At 39.8% G+C, this 6850-nt stretch overlaps 1 protein-coding gene across 1 annotated transcript in view; it reads right to left on the bottom strand.

Annotated features, from left to right (window-relative positions):
* Cbr-gsa-1 overlaps nucleotides 1–1132 on the bottom strand; it is a gene marked incomplete at both ends in the record, with an annotated part of 7399 nt that extends 6267 nt beyond the window's left edge. The window contains one exon of the mRNA XM_045241555.1: nucleotides 1040–1132. Within this exon, the coding sequence (XP_045097473.1) occupies nucleotides 1040–1132 (93 nt within the window). The remainder of the gene's footprint in view (nucleotides 1–1039) is intronic.
* Nucleotides 1133–6850: the final 5718 nt, after the last annotated feature.

Raw genomic sequence — 6850 nt, forward strand, 5'->3', positions numbered from 1 at the left:
GGAAGGGGATCCGCGGGGCCCCCGGGGCAGGCAAGGAGCTCTCTCTTCTTCTTCTTCTTCTTCTTCTTCTTCTTCTTTTTCTCTTCTTGCCGCCTGGCCTCCGAATTTCGTGTGCCGCGCCTTCTCGCCCTCCTCGAGCAGCCCAGCAGCAGTGCCTTCTTCTTCTTCTTCCTCCCCCCTATCGATCAATATTTCAACGACGTGTTGGGGCCCTTTCGGAAGAAGAAGAAGAAGGAAAAAGGGGTTGGAAGGAGACGGAGGGGGGGGGGGGGCTTACCGGTTTAAATGGCACTCTTTTCTGTCTTCTTAGTGAGAAAATGGGGGAGAGGAGGATTCTAGACTATTGCAATTATCTACCGTACCGAGAATCTAGGCCAGAGCTATTAGGGAACTGGAAAGAGGTCGTGGGAAGATTCTAGAAGTTTCAGAGGAACTATAAGACCGTGGGAACCTGGAGAGAGAGAAAGAGAGAGAGAGAGAAAGAGAGAGAGAGAGAGAGAGAGAAAGGTGAGCTAATAAGCTGGAGATGAGCTAGCTAGCTATCTAAGATTAGCTAGCTATCAAAGGTTTACTAGCTATAAAGTTCAAGATTTAAAACCGACCAAACACAGCGAAAATGGCGCCAAATTCAAATTATATTTTCTCACTAGCTCAATATCTAGCTCAAAGCAATTTTCCAGACTTCGAGAGTTCAAAATTTCAGATTCCTGTCTTTTTTTCTCTAGTTTCGAGCTCTGATTGGCATGTGTGTGCTCAATTGGCAAAATGTGAAAAAGTCTAAAAATAGAACTTTTAGGAAATTTTGAAATAATTAGACTACAGAATATGAGATGAAGGATTCGCAGGTAAAGAGGATTCAAGAGTTTCCAATTTAGGATCCTAGGAATCTTAGCCTAGCTTAAAGGGACAGCTACACATATTTCAGAAAAAGGCCAACCCAAAAATGCACCACACTTAGAGGCTAGGATTCCTAGCTTAAAGGGGCAGCCCCAGCTTCACAGTTATGAAAAAAATGGACACCACAAAATGAACTACAAACCTGTTTATCCTTGGCCAACTGCTCCTCAATCTGCTTGTTAACCTTACGGGCCTCGCGGCCCTCCTGATCCGCGCCACCGCCGACGCAGCCCATAAGGCGCATCCTACGAGGGGCGTTCGATTCGCTCGCTCTCCGGCCCCTCGGTTTTGTGCCTTTTCAGGTGTCGATTACGGTCCGTCCGGTCGCCAATGGAATAGAGTGCGTGGGAGGCGCGCGTGGAGCCGACACAATGACAGCACTTTTCGTATCACACAGGGGTCCCGGGGAGTAGCGGCGCCTCGACAGCCGACAATCGTCGCGAATCGACGAATCAGCTTGGCACCCCTGGAATATTATCAATGATTTTTAGGGATGATATGGTGATGTCAAGAGAAAAGGGAAAAGTTCCAAAAATTCAGAAGCGTGCATGTGTGTGTGTGGCCGGGCGGACACGGCCCGACGACGTCTTGTGTTGTCTCGGGCAAGGGGGCAGTCAGCCAAGCAGCACACATACACAACCAGACACAGACAAGTATGCGGCCCCAGCACACTTTCACTCATACAGTGAAAGCTGAAGAGAGAGAGGGAGAGAGTGAGAAAGAGGTTGAGGAAGAGAGAAAGAGAGAGAGGCAGAGAGGGAGAGAGTATGAGCGTGTGTGTTTTGTGAGTGCTGGATGGAGCGTCCCCTCCCCTCCATTGCTCTTCTCGCCCCGGCCACACTTTCGTCTCGTTGTCTAGCCAACCCTCCACGATTTGCATACTATTTTCCGAAATGTCTCTTTGGAGAGGACCAGCACACCGCCGCCTTCTTCTCCATCGCCGCCGCCGCCCCGATCATCCCAGCCACCACTGGTCGAGAAAAGGCTCTCCGAGTTGAGCACACTATCTCGTGAGCATCTTTTGAGCTCTGTGCATCTCGATTTTGCACGTCGCGGTGGTTTGAGCGCCAATTCAAGAGATTCAAATTGAGAAACGTTATGGGTGGTCTTGGCTTCAGGAAGTGTACCGTCACTTTCAGATACGCTGATTCTAAAAATGATAGTTTAAAAAAATCACCAACTCTAAATTTGTCGGATACTGTATTTTCTCAAATAGAAGTCCCTCCCCCCTGAATTTTCAGCGAATTTATCTCATTTTCTGTGAAAGATATCAAAAAGTGATTACCGTATTTCCTCTAATTGAAGCCCATGGGCTTCTATTTTTCAACCTCTTTTTTAGAAAATTTCCAAAAACTGAAATTGCCAGAAAAATTCAAAATAGAAAAGAAAATGTCTACAACAACCGAATAGACGAACTGAACTGTTTAAACTTCACTAACTGAGCTGCAGGAACGTCTGTTAGAAGATACGCTTCTATGTTTTTGAGCACGTCGGAGGGTGGGCTTCTATTAGAGGTGGGCTTCAAATAGAGGTGGGCTATTGCTGATAATATGATAAACATTTTATCAATTGACAAATTCTAGATAGCTCCTATAAGAACCGAGATAATTGAACTGAAAAAGTGGCAGCGGTGCCGACCGCTCTCAGCTCTGCAGGAGCGCGCGCTTTGAGCTTGATTATCTCGCTTACCATAAAAGATATCAAAAAATGGTCCACTAATGAAATGTTTATCATAATAACAGTAAAATTTTATTAGTTGACAAATTTTTGATATCTCCAATGGGAACCGAGATAATTGAGCTAAAACTGGAGACGCTGGAAGGAATGGAAAATTACAGGGAAATTGAATCCAAAGAGAATCCAAAAAAATTGAAAACTGGAAATTTTGAGAAAGCTTCCAAAATCGAAAAATCCATTTTTCAAATCCTGAAAAAAAATCTGAAAATCTGAAAATTCAAAGTGGATTTTGGATACGCTGATTTTTAAAATTTTTGTTGAGAGTTCTGTATGAAAATTGCGGTCCAGCAAATCTCCTCTCTCCAAGAATACCACTAAAGCGATACAATCGATCCAAGTCAACGGAACGACGTCTTCAGGAAATGAAAACACGTCTGAACATTACAATCAGAATATTTTAAGTTTTTAAGGTTATGTAAAATTTTATAATATTTTGATTGGTGGAAAAATCGAAATTTTAGCTTTAGAATGAAGCAAGATACGAACAATTTTCCGAACTACAGTAGCCAATGACTCTCCTAACTTGAAACTTTGAGCTAATTTATCATGGTTCCAATGGAAGGTATCAAAAATGTGTCAACTGATAAAGTATTTCTGATATTATGATAAACACCAGCCTGCTGGCTTCTGCGATGTCGGTGCAATTCAATATTTTTTACTGGTTCTTCACTCTACCCAGACACAGGTAGAGGGGGACCGCCGAAAAACGGGCCGTCTGGCGGGCGCGGACTCCCGAAAAGCGAACAGTCGGCAGTCGAATCGCGCGCCGCCGACGGTCCGCCTGAAACGATTTGCGCCTCGAAGACGGACCGTCTATAATGATAGCGCCTTCTTGACAGTTCATCATTAAACAGGTAATAAACAATAGAAATTCTTTATTCAACTAATAGTTTCTGTGGATTGTGTATTGTTTTTAAAAAGTAACTCTGATTTTTTCAAAGGTGAATTTTTATGAGTAGAACAAGAGAAAACACATAAGAAATCACAAGTTCTGAATGAGACAGAACTTCCGATTTTCTTTCTGTATTTTCGCAAAATTCAAACTTCATAGAAACTCAACTCGGAAAATCAGAAGCTTTTTTAATTTCCTTTCGTTCTCTTTCTCTTCTTCGTTTCTCCCTTTCAACTTTTTTCGTTTTTCAGTATATACATTTCTCTCATTGGACAGTATTTTTCGCTTATAAGTACGTTCAAAATAAATAAAAGTGATGCGTTCGCAACACTAAAAACTGACAAGTAAAAAATCTGTAGATTTTTAGGCTCTGCGGCATTTTTAAAGCAGACTTCAAAAGGGCGAGGTTTTGCATGTGAAATTTAAAAAACGAGTCAGAAACAGCAAAAACTGATTTTCGTATTAATTTTTGTGCAAACCTTGCAAAGTTGTTACTTTCCAAACATTGCACTTGCAAAACGTCACACCTATGAAGTATCTGCGAGGTGAATTTTCGACAACGCATGAACAATTTCAGAGTTTACGATAGTTTTTGCTTCGGAACGTATAAAAACTCACCAACTCACCATATAAAAACTCCTGAAAGGCTGCATTTGTAAAGTTCCGAAACAAAAAATAGCGAAACTTTCGAAACTTTCATCGCAAGGAGTTTTCGCCGATTTTTTCTGCGTTTTCAACTAAAAACGCGCAGAGCGAAAGTGCGCAAAGCTTTTCAGTGCTTCTTTATGCCAGTAGTTAGATAAATTAAGCGAAAAATACTGAATTTCAAATTTTGTTGCAAATCTCTATGACCGAAATTTTGAAACTCGGCAGTTATAAAACGGCATTTAAAAACGAATTGTTGTGATTTTTGAAGAAAAACGGAAAAAATAGCACATTCAGACACAAATTGTACAAAATTAAAAATAAATTTCGTCGGAAATCTTAAACAAATTGAAAAATATGACCGAGAACATGTGTCCTGAACGATTGATTATTATCATGCAATGACAACTCGAGTAAAGATCTTGGAACACGAAAATGCTAACACATGTTTCTAGATATATACCAAGGAATTTTCAAACATATTTTTTTATTCAGCCGCCATCAACCAGTCAACGCCTATTCGACTGTCATTTAGCAGTTTTTCACCAACCGCGCCTCAAATCCTAATTGATATAGAAATGCTTCTAATAACGCATTTTTTAGCTTCCCAGACCCCTCTATGACTTTTATGATGTTTTTAGAGAGAACTATTTTTTCAACAAAATTTTCCATTCTGAAGGAATTTGGACTGCCAACCACCGGTCGTTGGCCAGTCAGCGCCTTTTCGACTGTCATTTAGCAGTCGTTCAACAACCTATTTTTTGAGGTGGTCATATTTGAGGAAAATAAGATTCTATCAACATTCTATAATCTAGTGGGAGTATGAGAAATTGTTTTCTGCATGATTTCCAATCAGAACCTTCAAGTACGTTTTCCAATCGGTACCGACTGTCCGTCGACGGACCGTCGACGGCCCGTCAGTTCTCCTTCGGCTGCCAAATAGCAGTCATTCGCCAGTTTTCGCCTCTTCAGCTGTCATTTAGCAGTTTTTCGGCAGTCCGCCTTTACCTGTGGACGCGTCTAGCGTTTTATATATAAGGAAGATTTTGTTAGTTGACCACTTTCTGATATCTTTCACAGAAAATGAGCTACATGGGCTTAAAGTTGATGACTCGGGGCGTTCTGTTAGAGTGGTTACGGTAGTTCAGTAAAGATGCATACAGAATATGGCATTCCAATTTTCTAAGGTGTCTATTTTTTAGAGATTCATCCGCTTCAAGTTTTGCAGCTTTTCATTTATTGTATTTGTTTGAGCTTTTCTATTAAACATCCTGGGTCCACTGAACTCCTGAAATTTCTAAAATTAAATTCATATGCGTTCTTGTCTGGAACTATGATTCTGTCATTAAAATCAAGGCAGTAGGACTTCCTGGGACGGCAGATTTCCTGGAAATAAGATAGACCACTGTGGGGTCTAATAATTTCTAAAATTTGTAATTAACTAGAACCTGTAATCAAGGAGAATAAAACAAATGAAAGTTTCAACTGTGACTACTAAAATTAATAGATAAGGTAGTGCCTAGAAACAAGATAGCCAGTCCAGCCAACAAAGATAGAGTACGGTAGTTTCAATTTTATTAGAGAATTCTCATTTAAAAATCAAGCTAAAGAGTTCAGGTTCCAAGAGGAATTCTGGAAACTTGGAATTCGAGATTACTGAAATTCACGAACAAACCGACAATCTGATCATTTAGCAGTTTCGACTTTGCAGGAGACACAAACTGAAGGTGGCCTTTTCTGAAATCTGAAATACCGTAACTCCCCAAACCATCAACTTTGAGACAATATATATCATTTCCTACAGAAGATATCAAAATGCGGTCAACTGATAAAATGTTTATCATACTATCAAAATTATTTTATCAGTTGAAACAATTTAGATACCTTTCACAGGAACCCAGATAAATTGCCAATTTCCTGGATTCCTGTGAAAGGCATCCAAAATGTGTTAAGTAATAAAATGTCGCTGATAGTATGATAAACATTTTATCAGTTGATCACTTTTTGATATCTCTTACAGTAACCCAGATGAATTGCCTTAAAGTTGGAAACTCATTCTTTTGGAGTGTATCATGGAAAGCGAGCATCTTTGAATCTTCTAAAAATAGTTATAAATTGTCAAGTGAATTTGGAATTTTCAGAATACTTTAAACAAAAATAGAGCTTCAATTTTTGACAACTTTTTTGGAAATTTTCATCTTTAAAATTAGCCCAAAACTTCTAAACGCTTTATGAATTTTTCCAAAGCCCTATTTTTGTTTGGTATTCAATATACGGTACATTTCCCAAATTTCTGAACTATTATTTGAAAAAAAAACCTGGAACGTTTTTTTTTAGTCAGATTTCAGAAATCGTCGACTAGCTGAAAAACAAGGAATTTTCGAAAAATTCTGTGAATGCAAAGTTTTTGATCTAGGTCTGCTTTAAATCCTCCAAAATGTTCCAACGAGCTCCAGACTCCTGAAAATGGTCAAAATCATTAGAAAAACTCTTTATTTAATGAAAGTGAAAAATTTTTTTCAAAAATATTATACAAGTTTCAAAAGTGTACTGATTAGCCAGACTAGAAAGTCTGTTGATCCCTTTCGCCACGTAGAGGCTCAGTACATGAAAGGGAAACAAGGTTTATTTGACCAATGGGATCACCTTCTAAAACCCATAGGGGGTGGAGGGAGGGGT

Source organism: Caenorhabditis briggsae (assembly GCF_000004555.2).
Source record: "Caenorhabditis briggsae complete genome, chrI, whole genome shotgun sequence".
NCBI classification, from domain to species: domain Eukaryota; kingdom Metazoa; phylum Nematoda; class Chromadorea; order Rhabditida; family Rhabditidae; genus Caenorhabditis; species Caenorhabditis briggsae.